General features: G+C 33.8%; 3 protein-coding genes across 3 annotated transcripts; 2 read left to right on the top strand and 1 right to left on the bottom strand.

The window, feature by feature from the left end:
* LOC104720946 (probable aquaporin NIP5-1) lies at positions 3,784-7,724 on the top strand. The gene is made up of 4 exons (XM_010438845.1): positions 3,784-4,561; positions 6,441-6,860; positions 7,071-7,132; positions 7,227-7,724. The coding sequence occupies exons 1-4, from the start codon at positions 4,325-4,327 to the stop codon at positions 7,420-7,422; spliced, it is 915 nt and encodes a 304-aa protein (XP_010437147.1). The 5' UTR covers positions 3,784-4,324; the 3' UTR covers positions 7,423-7,724.
* On the bottom strand, positions 8,270-10,341 carry LOC104720956 (transmembrane protein 56-like). Its single transcript, XM_010438865.1, has 9 exons — positions 10,160-10,341; positions 9,895-10,027; positions 9,714-9,802; positions 9,492-9,630; positions 9,338-9,412; positions 9,088-9,209; positions 8,932-9,007; positions 8,792-8,851; positions 8,270-8,694 (listed from the first exon to the last, which is right to left on the bottom strand). Exons 2-9 carry the CDS (start codon positions 9,982-9,984, stop codon positions 8,545-8,547), a joined length of 801 nt encoding a protein of 266 aa, XP_010437167.1. The 5' UTR covers positions 9,985-10,027; positions 10,160-10,341; the 3' UTR covers positions 8,270-8,544.
* LOC104720972 (protein BEARSKIN2-like) lies at positions 13,047-15,047 on the top strand. Its single transcript, XM_010438876.1, has 3 exons — positions 13,047-13,314; positions 13,502-13,779; positions 14,349-15,047. Exons 1-3 carry the CDS (start codon positions 13,149-13,151, stop codon positions 14,925-14,927), a joined length of 1,023 nt encoding a protein of 340 aa, XP_010437178.1. The 5' UTR covers positions 13,047-13,148; the 3' UTR covers positions 14,928-15,047.

The following is a 15,125-nucleotide window of genomic DNA, read 5'->3' on the forward strand; positions in this document are numbered from 1 at the left end:
TGAATATCGCATCCAAATCTTCTACCTATTTCTTTATATGTTAGACTAAAATATACAATCTCAAATGGATAAAGTATTTTTAAAATTACAGTTATGAAATAGAATAAACATGGCATATATGAGACGTGACAGTTTTTCTGTCCAGATATAAACATTTTAAATTCGTCTAACTTTTTTAATTGTAGTTGTTTATACTTTTCGTCTAAAAAAACAAAACATATATAATCATTCTTTTCGTCTAAAAAAATAATAACATATCAAATGTTATACTCAGGCCCGGTCCACCCCTAAAGCAGCTAAAGCATCTGCTTTAGGCCACATATTATATAGAACTAATTTGGATTAGTTACAAAAACAAATCTTAGCTAAGTTGGTTAGGTAGTACGAAAATCAGCACCTCATCTCGGGTTCGATTCTCCAAATAAGCAGTTTTCTGTATTTTTTTTAATTGTATGTATTATATGCCTAAAATGCTTTAGGCCTATGAAATCCTATGACCGGCTCTGGTTATACTGATAAGAGTTTAGATTATAAATGTTACTAATATCGCGCACATACGTAAATATTGCAAACCGGATAATAATCTTAATTTTTGAAATCAACCCCGCACATACGTGCGGGTCCAAATCTAGTAACTAGTGGTAAAAGAATAAGAATTAGTAGTAAATAGACGAAATTTTAAGAATGAAAATGTCTTCCCTAATCTATGGTTCAATTTTTTTTTTTATATATATACACACCAACAGTATGGTTAATTATTTATAAAAATGAAATATTTATACTATTAGATAATCTTTTTGTAGAATAAAGCAATACTCAGGTATGTATTTTTTCATTGTAATCATCATGAACTGAAGAGTTAGTATATATACTTGAACTCACTATAGATAGGAATGTCAATCGGGCTGGCCCGACCCAGCTTGGCCCAAAACCCGTAAAACCTGCATATGTTTGAGTCTGGCTCGGCCCGAAATATTTCTGAGCTTATATCTCAAAGCCCGAGCCCAGCCCTAACAGGGCTGTAGGGTTTTTCGGGCTTTTCCAGTCTTTTCCGAGCTTATTTTAGAGATCAAAAATACAAACTGATAAGCCTTAAAAAGCAGTGTTTAAAGGTACACTATAAAACAAATCAATCAAAATTTGAATTATTTACTACAACTAACTTAATTTAAAAGAAAAAGTATAAAACTAAATAAAAATTTAATACTTTAACTAAATAAAACAATATATAATTCATATAAAATATCATAGATAAAACTTTTAAAAGTATTAAGTAAAGTTATTAAGTAAATATGAAAACTAGGATTAGAGTTTTAAACTTTATTTACAACTAGCTAGTTATCCGCGCTACGCGCGGAAGTTTTATTATCTATTTATTTTATTTGTTATTTTTTTTTTAAGTTGAGTAATTTTGTAATATTAATTATAATATAATTGAAAATTTTGAAATAGCTATTGCATATGTATTCAATGTCATTGATGCTGCACATGATGGTTAATCGAACAACCGCCAAAGTAGCGTAATAGAGTTGTAGTTTTGTTACCCGGACTCCATGTAATGATTGTTTATCTTTTTCTAGCATTTATCGGTTTTTGCTTTGGTTTGTTTCCAGCCCAGCTGATCTAATTAGTGTTTTCCTTCCACAATATTACCTCTGCATACCATTACAAATTTGTAAAAGTAAATACTACTGCTGTTCGTAAATATTCCAATCCTGAATATGTGTTGTTTTTGTGATAATATTCTTGAATTCGTTTTATGTAGTGTGTCTCCACATTTTGACTTCTGAGGTATTTCTCCATGAGGTCTTTGTCTCTATTTATTGTTGATAATGGATTCATATCTTGCAGACTTAAGTTGGTATTCTTGTATACTCGATTGTCTTGGGCTGCCTTTGCAAGTTGTGGTGATGCTTCCAATATATGTCTTACGTTTTTGCGGGAAACGCGAGCAACTCGTGCCATTATATCTCTGAGGATGTCATTTGGGAGTTCTTCTAGAGTGTATGGTTTTACTTGGTACATTTTTTTCTATGCTTCTTCTGAATTTTTTTGGTCATAACTTTTCATGTACTTTATAGTGTGGACGTGCGTTGGAGTTATGTTTTGGTATTATGGCTTAATTGTTGGTTTGTCTTTATTGTTGGTTAATTGTGTGTTTTATATTGAGGTTTTATGTAATATTGCCGTTACCTCTTCTGAGTATTTGTGTTTAGTGGCGTTTTTGTTTATTATCGATTGTGTGAATAATTTTGTTGTGTGGTTTGATCTCAAAAAAATTTAAATTCTATTTTAAATTTATTATGAACTTGTTGGTTTATACTTTTAAAATTTAAGACATATACTGTATTGAAGTTGTTGATGGTCTCCGAATTAACCCTTTGCTCTTTTTTTTGTCCTAAATACTATTAATTATTATAATGTATTAAAATGAAGTAGTTTTCAGAGAAAAATATATTTTTAGGTAACTTTTTTTTAGTGTTTTAATGAAACCACCTTTAATTTGTATAACAGATTACAATAACCTAATGTTTTTGCTTAGCAATTTTTTTTGTCTTTATTAATGGATCTAGATGTTGTTGTTAATATTGTGGGCCTTTTTGATATATTGGTCTGAGAGTTGAAGGATTATTTGTAATTTTTTTGGTTGTCAAAATTAGAAATTAGAAATAAGAAGTAAAACATTAGGTTTAATATGGGCTTGTTATGAACAAATAAATTAGAAACTGTTTAATGGGTAAGTGTTTAAAAATAGACCCAAAAAATAAAGAATGAGTTGCTGATGTGGCAGCACCAGGAGTGAGAAAAGATAACTTTATATATATAGATAAATCATTAACCAAATATTGCAATCAAATAAAAATGTTAACAAAAAAGTACAAATATATTTATTAAAGGTCTTTTCAAACTGGTCCGAGCCCGGTCGAGCTAAGTCCGTAAAACTCTATAGTCCAAACGGACTAAATCCGAAAGGTTCGATTTTTGCTGGACATACATATTTAAGTCCGAAGCCGATGTTTTTTAGAGCCGGGTCGGGCCAACCCGCAGGCTTTAGCCCTAATTGACATGTCTAACTATAGATAGATAAACCCGTGCAATTTGTTTGTATGGTATTCCTTTTTGTTAGTAATGTTTAGTCATTGAAGGTTTATTATATTTATAAATATGATATCATTCTATTTATTCGAATAACAGATATCACAATTTCAAAAACTAAACACAAACAAAAGTAGAACTATCATGCATTCATGCTATAAGTTATCTTTATATGTAGTTTTATTCATTAAGTTATTTAAATATATATAAGTGAAGCCCAAAATATATTTTAAAGTTGAACTAAGTAATTACGTTAATAATTTTTGTCTAAACTAATTCATACGTAGCACTGTAAATTTTCTATGAGAATGAAGAATTTATTTAACTATTGTTACATAATTGTTACACGAATCAAGCGCTCTCTTCCCTAGACTTAGAAAATAAATTTTATATTCAATTATTGGAGGGTCGTGGGGTGGCGAATGAGTGATACCGTCACGGCGCATGTGCGATTCCTAACCCTCATCCACACAGAGTATTGCTTACATCGAACGGTAACAAAGAGGCCTGTGATAAACGGCACAGGTGACTCTAGCAGATCATCAAAATCTCAAAAAATAGGAGTCAGTATATGAATGAAGCTGTTATATAAAAAAGCAATAAGATATTGGAGTTGACTTTTTTTTATGTATGATATTTTTTGGGTTCAATGCATAATAATCTGCCTTTTCTATATAAACACAAACACATCTAAATATAACATAAGCTCAAAGACTAACCAAACCCATCATCTTCACACAACTTCTCTCTATATATCTTTCTTTTACAACCTCAGTTTCAAGAATCTCTATGTGTTCGTTGTCTTTGCTTTTTATAAGATTCGGTTTTTGAGTTTGGTCTTTCTTTGGAGAGGTGGCTATCTTCGTTCTTATTCTTCTTAAAACGTAGTAACAGCTTTATAAAAATCCTTGAAAGCATGTAAAGTTAAGTCATAGATCCATTTTCGTCTCCTTCCTTAAAAAAAAAAAAAAAAAAGTTTTTGATCGATTGATGAGTTTTCTCATTTATTGATCTTTCTAGTTTTAACTTGTGTTTTGGTGAAACCGGTCCTGGCGAAGTTTAAACCTCAAGTGTAAACCCAAATTTATAAAAACTTTCAAATCATGTAAATTTCGTCTCTATCAATTTATTGCCCTACCCCAAGAAAAAAAAAACCAAAAAAATTAGTATTTAGAATTTATTTTCAACAACATACAAAAAAAAACCCAAGAAAAAAAGAAAGTTGGAAATGGCTCCACCGGAGGCTGAGGTGGGTTCAGTAGTGGTGATGGCTCCTCCAACCCCGGGTACGCCGGGAACGCCGGGAGGACCGTTGATAACGGGAATGAGAGTGGATTCAATGTCGTTTGATCATCGGAAACCAATGCCTCGATGCAAATGCTTGCCGGTGATGGGATCAACTTGGGGTCAACATGACACATGCTTCACCGATTTTCCCTCTCCTGATGTCTCCCTTACTCGCAAGGTTAGTCATCTGACTCATCTTCCTCTTTTTATAGTATATATATATTTTTAAAAATTATCCAAATCACCCTAAAAATATACATATAAACTAGAACTTGTATTCGAATGGTTTATGCTAATATCGTCGTTATGTTATCCGAATTCATAAACACATATTTTATATTGTTGACAAAAAGCAAATCATCTTCAAAATTATAAATATTAGTTGAAAAGTGTCATCAACAGTTTATGAAAAAAAATTGATTACGTTGATAAGCTTTTATTAAATTTCGCGGAACCCTTTGCAAGCCTGAAATTTATAAAACTATTATAAAGTAAAGATATTCTCATATTATATTCTATTGTAACAAAAACAAATCCAAATTTTTGGTCCCTCTAGCTATTAAAAGTCATCGGAATCCACGTTGGGGAAAATAGTGAACAAACGAGTTAGACCAACTGGGAAACTATATAGATCTATGTATGTACTATAGGGAAACTCATCGATCGTAAATTTATGAATTTTTTTTGTAAGCTTACCAAAATATAACATTTTTTTATTCTTGTAACCGAATTTTATCATGTACATACGTCTAATAAGATATTGAAAAAGATCATAAGGTGTTTACGTCACACTTGGAGGATATTGTAACACGACAAGAACTAGCAGTTCGCAACCGAAAAATAAATCTGAACTGGCAAATAGAAAGAGAGTGATATAGAAGATGTAAAAAACAAATAAGTCTTAGATAAAATAATAGTATATAACTCTAATTAAGGCCCACTCGAACTCAACTTAATTAATTCAGTGGACCACCGACTCTCCTCATATTTGAAATTTTTATGGATTGTATATTGTTTTTGTGACAATAGTCTTGACTGCGATAACATTAAATTGGTTTATTGAAATTTAAACACGCAAGTTGCATATAATTAATTTTTCTTTGAGAAACGGTCACACAAGTAATTAGAATTTAGTGGGTTTTGTTTTGTAATGACGAATACGATTTTTAGTTATATATATTACATCAATTTTATTTTACTTTTATAATATTGTGAAAGGCTTTTATGTTACATACGTACCATACGTATGGTTTTGGTTAGGTCTTTTTGATTCATTTAATTGTTGTGAGCGTTTTCTTTTGCGTCCGTCCATGACGGAAGCAGCCAGCCACGGGTTGTATCTTTCTTTAGCGCAATCCACGGCTCTTGTCCTTTTAATCATAAACCAATAATTTTACCCTCTAGAATTAGTTAATACCAAGTCTTGTTTCTAAGAATTATACTACAAGCTAGTAATTGTTATTCTTATGATTAGTGTGTTAATTATTTTTTTATTTTTGTTTCTTATATAACCTATGATTACTATTTTTGATTTGGTTGATTCTCCTTAACGTGGGCGTAGATATGGACAGATCATACGCTATATATACTAACCGTTGACTGCATTTTGCTATATAATAATGATGAGTTTTACAAAATTGGACACCAGAAATAAAACTAATTTTGATGGCTTTCTAGCTAGTGATTCTGGGTAACGTAGTGTATATATTCTTGTACTCTTCTTTGACACAAACTTTGATCCCTCAGATATAAGTATTGACTTATTTTGTATTTGATTCACTATATACAACGATTTTCATAGATTACAAAAAAAGTTAAAGATACATAATATATTGAACTAATTTAGGGTCTCATTTCAATATGATTTCGATTATAGTTATAAGTTGTAACCTTCTTTAAACATGCATATTAAATGTCAAGAGTATCTATCGACTAGCATCTTAAATTCCCAAGAAACATAAATATCGTATTCTTGTTACACAAGAAATAGCTACCTCACTCTAGCCTCTATTCTTATAGAACTTGTTCATCATTGCTATTTTGTGTGTGTAATGCAGCTTGGAGCCGAGTTCGTGGGAACATTTATCCTGATATTCACCGCAACGGCCGGTCCAATCGTTAACCAGAAATACGACGGAGCAGAAACCCTAATTGGTAACGCGGCATGCGCGGGACTCGCCGTGATGATCATAATACTCTCAACGGGTCACATCTCAGGGGCTCATCTAAACCCGTCACTTACCATAGCATTTGCAGCTCTAAGACACTTTCCTTGGGCTCACGTGCCCGCTTACATAGCGGCTCAAGTCTCAGCTTCCATTTGCGCTTCATTCGCACTTAAAGGAGTGTTTCATCCTTTCATGTCCGGTGGTGTCACTGTTCCATCCGTTAGCCTCGGACAAGCATTTGCTCTTGAGTTCATCATCACTTTTATCCTCCTTTTCGTTGTCACTGCCGTCGCCACTGACACTCGTGCCGTAAGTCTCTCTTTCTCTAAATTTTTGTGCATGTTTGCAGTTCAGTATTTTATTTTCTTTTCTTTTTTATAAGAAAGATTTTACATGATAAAAAATAAAAAAAAAATAAAAAAAATTCATGAAACAGTTTTAGAAAACAAAGCCAGTGATAATGATTTCTGTAGCTAACTCTAATGGAGTTCTCTTTTCTTGATTGGGTTTAATGAGCAGGTTGGAGAATTGGCTGGTATAGCTGTTGGAGCCACTGTCATGCTAAACATTCTTGTTTCAGGGTATGTCCACATTTAACGCTTTTTAAGCTTCATATTTTAAAGAATCATGCATTGCATTAAAAATAAAGTTTCTAACACAAGGAGTTTTCAACAGGCCATCGACTGGTGCATCTATGAACCCAGTAAGGACTCTAGGACCAGCCGTTGCATCAGGAAACTACAGGTCACTCTGGATTTATCTAGTGGCTCCTACCCTTGGTGCTATAGCTGGTGCAGCTGTCTACACAGGTGTCAAGCTTAACGATAGCGAGACTGACCCGCCTCGTCAGGTAAGGAGCTTTCGTCGTTAAGTGAGTAAGAGACTTGTTTACAAGTCTTTTGCTTTGTATACTGTTTACTGTATGATTATGTAATGATATGAAAAGCTTTTGGAAGCTTGTGTGAAGAATAAAAGGCGATGTGACTACAAGTCCACGCTCGGCATCGGTTTATATTAAGTCTGATGCGAAGTTGTCGTGTCATTGTCAAATTTGTGTCTGTGTAATAATACACTTTTACGTGTGGTTTGTGTTTCTTTGTTGGTTTGCTGTTGTATGTTACCTATATGAGACAAGGCTCTTTTTATTAATAAAAGCTATTTGTGTGCGTGTAAGAGGTTTCCGAAACATTGTTTACTATAACTTTTGAGTGCACAATTTCTAATATTTTCGATCATTTTATCAAAATGATTCTTATTTTTCTGTTTTTTTGTATCTTGTCTAAATGATAACTCCTGGGATGGAAGTAAGTGTGTGCGTGCAATCACATCATAATTAAAAACTAAACAAAATTGTTTAATATGGCACTATGAGAAGCCTTGAAAGTTTGAAGCTTATTAATAAGATTGTGTGAAAATGATGAAACAACAATATAGCCTAATGACTAATGAGTGCATACAGCAGAGAAATTAAACACTGCACAAAGTTTAGTAAACAGTGGTGATGGTGAAGATAGCAACCTTACAAATAATAAGTGACATTGTAAAGTGATACTATTAAATAGAAGAGCGACAAAAATGAAATTTTGAAACGGGTATCTAACATTCATCACCACCAGATTTGATTTGATATCTTCAACTCTTTTCTCAGTCTTTTATGTCTCTGTTTTGGTAAAAGGAAAAGTGATGAGGATGACTAGTTAAGTAGTAAGCTATTTCGGTTCTACACCAAACCAAATCTTGCCATTTGGTAACAGTAGCATCTTTGAAGATTGAGTGACGATTCTGATTCTAACTTTACAAGTTGAATACCTAAGAAACAGCTGAAAGGTTTGAAAATATACAAATCCCCCATAGCTTGCACATTCTTGTTCATAAACCCAAAAGGAATCAAAGAACAATCACAACATGAATATCAACCAATTTTTCATGGACAGATCAAAGTGAATGCAATCGAAAATATTTTCCAGGGCAAGCAGAGCTTTCTAACCATCAATCACTGTTTCTTCACTGCCGATGTTTTCGCCTTGGAGAGTGTTTTGATCATTCCTTTGGTGATTTTCCAGAACCAAATGAGATTCATCACTGCTAGAGCCGGTGGTATCGTAAGAAGGCTGTAAAATCCCAGTGGAAACACTTGCTTCACCTGTGTGTACGCAAACCCAGCTTGTTAGATTCATGTCCCTAAAAATGTATCTTTCTCTCTGGTTTGTTTTACTCATCAAGCTCAGGATTGAACTTACCTGATGGAAATGGAGGTACATGTGAACAAAGAAGTAGATGAACAATAAGATCCTCGCAACCTGGAAAACAAGCAGAGACATTCAGTTTATTTTTCTCCACTGCTAAAACACCAGATATGTTTTGGTCTAATTAGCAGTACCAGCCAACCCAAGAACAGGGCAATCCCGTTGAGTGTGTAAGCCTTGGAGCCTTTTTGACCACTAGTATCCAAATACCTACCATTAAACCATTAATGTTTAGAGGCGGCACATTATTAAAACTAGCAACAACAGAGATTTGTGAAGGAAAAACTCACCACCGTAGATTAACAAACGGGGTTGTGGCCTCTGATAAGAGAACAATGAAGATGTAGAACTGACTTTGCCCACTTGTGACAGAAAGAATGATGGCGAACATCGATAAGAAGTGATGAAACACCTTAAACAGGTAACAATAAGAACAACACCATTAGCTAAATACCAAATCCATTCAACCAAACCGGAATTAAATGCCAACTCTTATCAACGTTCATAAACAAATATGGAAAATATTATATGATGCCTTACGTATTCAATACCACCAAGAGCAGGGAAATGCCAAAAGATCATTGCCAAGTCTGATAGAAAATAGCCCAAGGAGATCTGCAAAAAGACCAAAAGACATAAGAGACGATCTCATTAGCAGTTGCTGAGATTCTAGAGAGGCTTCATGAGAACTAACCCCCATTACAGATTCTGATAACTTCGTTGTACTATTGATAACTGCATCACCATGAACATTCTCATCAAACTGATCAGATATCACCAAGAGATAGATTGAAGCCACAGAAGTCAAAACAGCATGAAAGGTTGAGAATCCCCTGTGAGAAGAAAGCATTAGCTCAAAACACAATCAAACAAAAGAAGATAAACAAACTCAAAATCAGGGAATAATCTAAAAAACCTATTGTTCCATTCCATTCTAACTTTGCTGTCGAGTTTTCCATAAACACCAAAGAGCAATGGACTTATGAAACGAGTCAAGTCATAAACCTTCAAAAAAAAACAAAAACCAAAAGTTACAATCTTGCATCATCATCAACATAGACCTAAAAAGATAAGGGTAAAATCAAAAAAAGGCTTACGATTTTGCACATGAGAGCACCGGAACAAATCGAAGCAAGCAAAAGGAGTTGTCTTGAAGAGACCAAGGCATCATCGGAATCGTTCGTCATTTAAAGATTCAAGCTTTTGAATGGATCAATGAGTCAAACAGAGCTAATAGGATACAAAGAACAGAACCCAGAATCAAAAACTTATAATATGTGTTACAAAGAATCGAAAAAGGTGAAACCTTTTTGGTAACCCAAATTCGAAAGACCTAAGAGATGGGGTCAAAAGGATTAAAACCTGAAGGGAACAAGAAGATGAGGAAGGAAGGGAAGGGAAGGAATCAAATCTCTCTCGCTTTCGTTCGTTCGTTCGTTCAATAATGGTCCCGCCTCAATTACAATCTCAGATTGTCAAAGTTTCAACCTTTTCTTTTCTCTCTCTGTTTTTTTTTTTTCTTATGTGAGAATCAAATTTGTTTTACTGTATTTGGGTTTTGCTTATAAAATGCTTTGTAGCACCAATTTTTATGTGACAATTTGGAGGAAGTTGGGAAATTTTGAAAAAGGAGCATTTAATGTGTACCAAAAAGAGGTGGATGGTTAATGGTTTGGTTAAATACAGACGTGGCTAATGTATTTTGAGTTGTTGAATTGGACATAAATATGGAAAAAGTACCATTTTTTTTTTTTTGACCATTCTAAAAGTAAGAAGATGTACAAATGGAAAATGTTTGTTTTGATGTTGACTGACCAACTGTAACAAAAAAAAGATTCTCTCAATTTTTATTGTTGTGTTTGAAGGGAGGTATGTTTTTTTGTGTGGGTATGTTTATGTGAGGTTGAGTGAGTGAGTTACATGGAGTCTGGAGATGTGTTGTTTGATGGAATCCAATTGTTACGTTGAGTTTTATATTTAAAAACTCATCAACCAAATTAAAGCAATTGAAGTTAAACGAGCGATCTATCCAACTAGTAAACTTACATTAAAGCAGAGTCGGTCCAACGTTATAGAGAGTAGTCCTACTCAAAACTAAATTTTTTGTTATTAGCCTTGAATGTTATATATACTCATAAACTAAAATTCAATGGGAATGACAAAGAAATATATTAATCATTGAAACAAAACAAAACAAAAAATCATTTTTGGACCATAGTCCTTGGCTTCTGTTGCTTATGTTTTGAATTGAGTCTCATTCTCAGATCAATATAACTAAATAATCTAAGACTCAGCTACGTACTATAATTTTTTTTTGGCGGAAACTTTCGGTATACTGATTTTTTATCTTTGCTCATACATACGTAGTGGCATCCATGGAGCGATTATCAATCTTCATAGCATTAATGGATGAGCATCGCCGTAAACCACTTATAAAACATTGAGGTAGTGGATATGCCTTTCCAATCTAGATCACAATATCCATAAGAGTTCATTGTTAGCCGTGAACAAAAATACTTAAGACATGAACTCCTTTAGAATACTAAACCGGCATGAAGCGTTCCATGTCATCAATTTTTGTATTGTGGTCGATGTATGAGCAGCACTAGCATGTGAACAATAAATGAAAAAAAATTAAAATACGAGTAATCGTCGAAGAAACTAGATTAATAACTAGGGCTCTTTTCCCTTCTGTGTCATCATAGTAATATGGACCTCAATGACAATATATATATATATATATATATATATATATATAAAACATTTATGGTTTCTTCCTGTCTATATGTAGAGTGCATACTTCTTTGAAATATATAAAATGCTCGGAGAACCATGAACGATGAATGATTCGAGTAGGTTTTTGAACAAAACTGTAACCAAAATAGCATCCATGAACAGAGAAAACTTAACTAACAACACTGCTTATTTTAGGCCATATATTTTCTTATTTGTAAACCTTAATTTTTGCTACCCGAATGAGTAAAACCCAGAGGAAGGTTCTAGCAAAACCTCTGCTGCTAAATTTTCGTTCAAAGATGGATTTATATAAATATCAAGTTGATGGACCTGCCATTACTTTGCAAATCTAACCACAAAAAACATTTGAAATATAGTCATCTTAGCAACTAAGAGGACATTTCTTCATGATTTTAACTTTTTTTTTTGTTTTTTTTTTTGTCGATTTTCAAGAACAAGAAATTTCTTTGAAACGTCCTATAGTCCCGTTTTCGTTAGAATTGTATTTAATCTTGTCAATAATCGACACTCTATTCGCTTCTTTCCTTGAGCGAAGTTTTAGATCGTCCATGCATGTATTTCTATATTCTTAGGAGTTTCATTGTTACTAGTCATGTGTTTCCATGAGTCTTGATGTTAATTTTACCACTTCCCCACAACTTTTAGGTTCACAATCTATTGTTGTTACCGCCATAACTAATCATTTAGTTCATTCATATTAGAAAACTATATCTTATACCTAGATATATAAATTTATGTATGTATTTATTGCTTGCTTGAATCAATGTATCAAGTTAACAAAACAGATAGGAAGCTTGAAAATTAGAGAAACGAAATAAATCAGAAAGAATCGGAGGTCATAGGTAGGCACATGTGCGTTAAAAAAGCCCTAACCTTGGCCACTGGCCAATGCATGGCATATTCATATAATGAACCTCCATGATTCAATATACATTCTATTTAATTTTGCATATCTCTCTGTATATTCTTAGTCTTTAATATTCATCTTAATTGCTAACTAGCTAGGTGTAGACGTAAACATGGACCGTATGATCAGAGTTGAAGATCCCTATATCCATATGGGTCTTTTTTTTCTCTACCATTTTCTTTCTCAAAAAAAAAAAAAAACCCTTGCTTACGGAGCAATCAAAAATTGAATACGATGGTTAATCATACTAATAGTTTAGTGTTCATAATTTCGTCTCGGGATCGTTCATAAATGATGTATAAGTCAACATGGCGTAGAGACACATGGAGCAGTCGATTTTACGCAAGTGTACCACACGATGCAACATAAGGCGCGTAGAGACATGATATTATATCATAAAAAGTCATATTAATCTCCGGCGAGTCTTGCTTTTTACGATAGCTTTTTGAGCACCTCCGTCGCCGTGGTCACCGGCCGTCAACTTCACCATCACCATCACCATCAACATGCATCATCATCGTACATTCATATACCCCATTTAATTAACTCCGTTGACAATTACGTGTGTGTATGTGTATATAAATATATAATCAAGAAGTTGTAGCTGCTTAGAAAGAAAGGCAGTGGTTAATTGTTTTAAGAAGCTGTCTTTAGTTGGAGACAAGAGAGGGAAAACGTAGAATCGAAATGGGTTCGTCGTCGAACGGAGGAGTGCCACCTGGTTTTCGGTTTCATCCGACCGATGAAGAGCTTCTCCATTACTACTTGAAGAAGAAAATCTCTTACCACAAGTTTGAGATGGAAGTCATTAGAGAGGTTGACTTAAACAAGCTTGAGCCTTGGGATTTACAAGGTACTCTTTTATTTATTCACTCATTAATCAAGAACATATCACAATTCATTGCTTGTTATTAATTGATATCCTTTTTCTTTTGACATCTTGATACCTCTCCCTCACTTCTTGATTATTGGATATACACAAAAACACACTAGTCCTTATCCAATTCTCTAATTGGTATGATATCTTTTTCTTTTGGCAGAGAGATGCAAGATAGGGTCAACGCCGCAGAACGAATGGTATTTTTTCAGCCACAAGGACAGGAAATATCCGACGGGGTCGAGAACAAACCGTGCTACTCACGCAGGGTTCTGGAAGGCGACAGGACGTGACAAGTGCATAAGGAACTCTTACAAGAAGATAGGAATGAGGAAGACACTTGTGTTCTACAAAGGAAGAGCTCCTCATGGCCAAAAGACTGATTGGATTATGCATGAGTACCGTCTTGAAGACGCTGATGATCCTCAAGCCAACCCTAGTGTATGTCTTTTATTTGAGCAATCTCACAAATCTTTCAGTTACAGTAATAATCAAGAGCATCTTCCGAGCAATTAACAAGCGCAATTGCACAAAGTCTCTGATTTCTAGACTATGTTTTCTAATGTTTTTTTTTAAGGCTTTTGATTTCTTCATAATTCTTTATACAATATCAAAATTATTCACACTGTGGATAGATCTTTTGCATAAAAGTTAATTTTTATTTGTAGATTGCTATGAAATTGAAGGAATTTGGCAGGTATAGTTTTTGGATTATTTATAGCATTCTGTTTGTCTAAAAGTTTTTTTAAACCATATATTTTTCTTAAATTTAACCTTACTTAATCCATTTACAAAAATTGGTGGAAAAGACTGATAAGTTTTTGCATATAATTGGTCTTATTTTTGTTATAAGGGCTTTTACTGTGGTAACTTTACAGAAAATGACATGTGGAACAAAAATTTGCAAATATATCATGATGAGTTAAACTAAACTCAACAGCTTGGTTATGAAGGAGATTTATATCATTTAATTTAATCCATTTGTAAACTTATATTTTATGATACTGTAGGAAGATGGATGGGTAGTTTGTAGGGTGTTCATGAAGAAGAATTTGTTCAAGGTAGTGAATGAAGGTGGCTCTAGCATTAACTCATCGGACCAACACATCCACGATGCATCCAACAACCACACGCTTCAAGCTCGTAGCTTCATGAACCGTGACAGTCCCTACCAGCTAGTACGTAACCACGGAGCAACGACCTTCGAACTCAACAAGCCTGACCTTGCTCTTCATCAATACCCACCAATCTTCCACAAGCCACCCACCCTTGGATTTGACTACTCTTCAGGACTTGCAAGGGACTGTGAGAGTGCGGCTAGTGAAGGGTTACAATATCAGCAAGCATGTGAGCCTAGTTTAGAGGTCGGTACTTGTGAGACAGTGGTTAGTCATAATCATCAACAAGGTTTAGGTGAATGGGGAATGATGGATAGGCTTGTGACTTGTCACATGGGAAATGAAGATTCCTCTAGAGGGATTAGGTTTGAGGATGGCAACAATAATTCTTCTTCTGTTGTCCAGCCAGTTCCTACAACGAACCAGCTTACGTTACGCAGTGAAATGGATTTCTGGGGTTATTCTAAATAGATGTTTATATGTCTTATGAATCTATGACTATATAAGTGTGTTTTATTAATTTACACGTTTTATTTATTGGTTGGAAGCAAATTGCTTTACAAAACCCAAGTCTTATATATCTTTATTGAAATGAATAAGAACATGATTGATTAGTGTATAACTTTATTCTACTCATATATTGTTATTTTCTTTTTGTTTTGCAATGCA

This window comes from Camelina sativa, chromosome 2, assembly GCF_000633955.1.
Source record: "Camelina sativa cultivar DH55 chromosome 2, Cs, whole genome shotgun sequence".
NCBI classification, from domain to species: domain Eukaryota; kingdom Viridiplantae; phylum Streptophyta; class Magnoliopsida; order Brassicales; family Brassicaceae; genus Camelina; species Camelina sativa.

Excerpts from the sequence above, each read along its gene's own strand:
- LOC104720956 (XM_010438865.1), bottom strand. The coding sequence starts at position 9,984 with ATGACGAACGATTCCGATGATGCCTTGGTCTCTTCAAGACAACTCCTT. Across the intron at positions 9,210-9,337 it reads CTCTTGGTGGTATTGAATAC|GTGTTTCATCACTTCTTATC; the intron begins GTAAGGCATCAT and ends TACCTGTTTAAG. Across the intron at positions 8,695-8,791 it reads TGTACCTCCATTTCCATCAG|GTGAAGCAAGTGTTTCCACT; the intron begins GTAAGTTCAATC and ends GCGTACACACAG.
- LOC104720946 (XM_010438845.1), top strand. The coding sequence starts at position 4,325 with ATGGCTCCACCGGAGGCTGAGGTGGGTTCAGTAGTGGTGATGGCTCCT. Across the intron at positions 6,861-7,070 it reads TCGCCACTGACACTCGTGCC|GTTGGAGAATTGGCTGGTAT; the intron begins GTAAGTCTCTCT and ends TTTAATGAGCAG. Across the intron at positions 7,133-7,226 it reads CTAAACATTCTTGTTTCAGG|GCCATCGACTGGTGCATCTA; the intron begins GTATGTCCACAT and ends AGTTTTCAACAG.
- LOC104720972 (XM_010438876.1), top strand. The coding sequence starts at position 13,149 with ATGGGTTCGTCGTCGAACGGAGGAGTGCCACCTGGTTTTCGGTTTCAT. Across the intron at positions 13,315-13,501 it reads TGAGCCTTGGGATTTACAAG|AGAGATGCAAGATAGGGTCA; the intron begins GTACTCTTTTAT and ends TTCTTTTGGCAG. Across the intron at positions 13,780-14,348 it reads ATCCTCAAGCCAACCCTAGT|GAAGATGGATGGGTAGTTTG; the intron begins GTATGTCTTTTA and ends ATGATACTGTAG.